Source organism: Dipodomys ordii, unplaced genomic scaffold (genome assembly GCF_000151885.1).
Source record: "Dipodomys ordii isolate 6190 unplaced genomic scaffold, Dord_2.0 Scaffold87, whole genome shotgun sequence".
In the NCBI taxonomy this organism is placed as follows: Eukaryota; Metazoa; Chordata; class Mammalia; order Rodentia; family Heteromyidae; genus Dipodomys; species Dipodomys ordii.
The window spans coordinates 1,188,607-1,189,137 of record NW_012267303.1 but is presented as its reverse complement, the minus strand read 5'-3'; the positions used below and the strand labels follow the sequence as shown (position 1 = coordinate 1,189,137).

Here is a 531-nt window from a genome sequence, read left to right as displayed (position 1 = left end):
TACCATGGGTACTGGAAGTGCCTTCAACCCAGCCCCCCGGTCCCTGTCACCTCCCAGGCCGGCCCCTGCGCCCCTCACACGGCCCGGGACCCAGACTCCCTCCTCAGGACCAGCCCCCTCCCCGCCCCAGACCCCGACCCAACCCACGCCCAGCAGGCCACCGCGGCTACCTGACCTCTGACCCCTGACCCCACCCGGTCCTCCCCGTCACACCCACCTGCCCGGGACTTTGCTGGTGCTGCGCTTCCAGAACTGCTTCCTGGCCCCGTCGCTGGCCATGGCCCCTCCTCATCCCTCAGACCCGCGACCCGACACCCCAAGTGCGGCCGGCCTGCCCCCCGCGGCCCTCCCCGGTGCCCCGACTCGGCCCCGGGTCTCCGGAGCCGAGAACCCAGAAGCGCTTCCGCCTCTCTCCGGAAGTTGTACCTCCGCGATCCCGGAAGTCCCGCCCCAGCCCGAGCGACGCGCGACGGGCGCGCCTCAGGTGCCGCGCGGGAGAAGCCGGTGCCGGGCGCCGGTGTTCACGGCCCG

The 531-nt window shown here is 73.6% G+C and overlaps 1 protein-coding gene across 3 annotated transcripts in view; it reads right to left on the bottom strand.

Annotated features, from left to right (window-relative positions):
* Positions 1–374, bottom strand: part of Tbc1d22a (TBC1 domain family, member 22A) — a 299,373-nt gene extending 298,999 nt beyond the window's left edge. For all 3 annotated transcript variants that reach the window (XM_013025776.1, XM_013025777.1, XM_013025778.1), the window contains exon 1: positions 218–374. In XM_013025776.1, the coding sequence (XP_012881230.1) occupies positions 218–279 (62 nt within the window). In that variant the 5' untranslated portion in view covers positions 280–374. The remainder of the gene's footprint in view (positions 1–217) is intronic.
* Between the last annotated feature and the right edge of the window lie 157 nt (positions 375–531).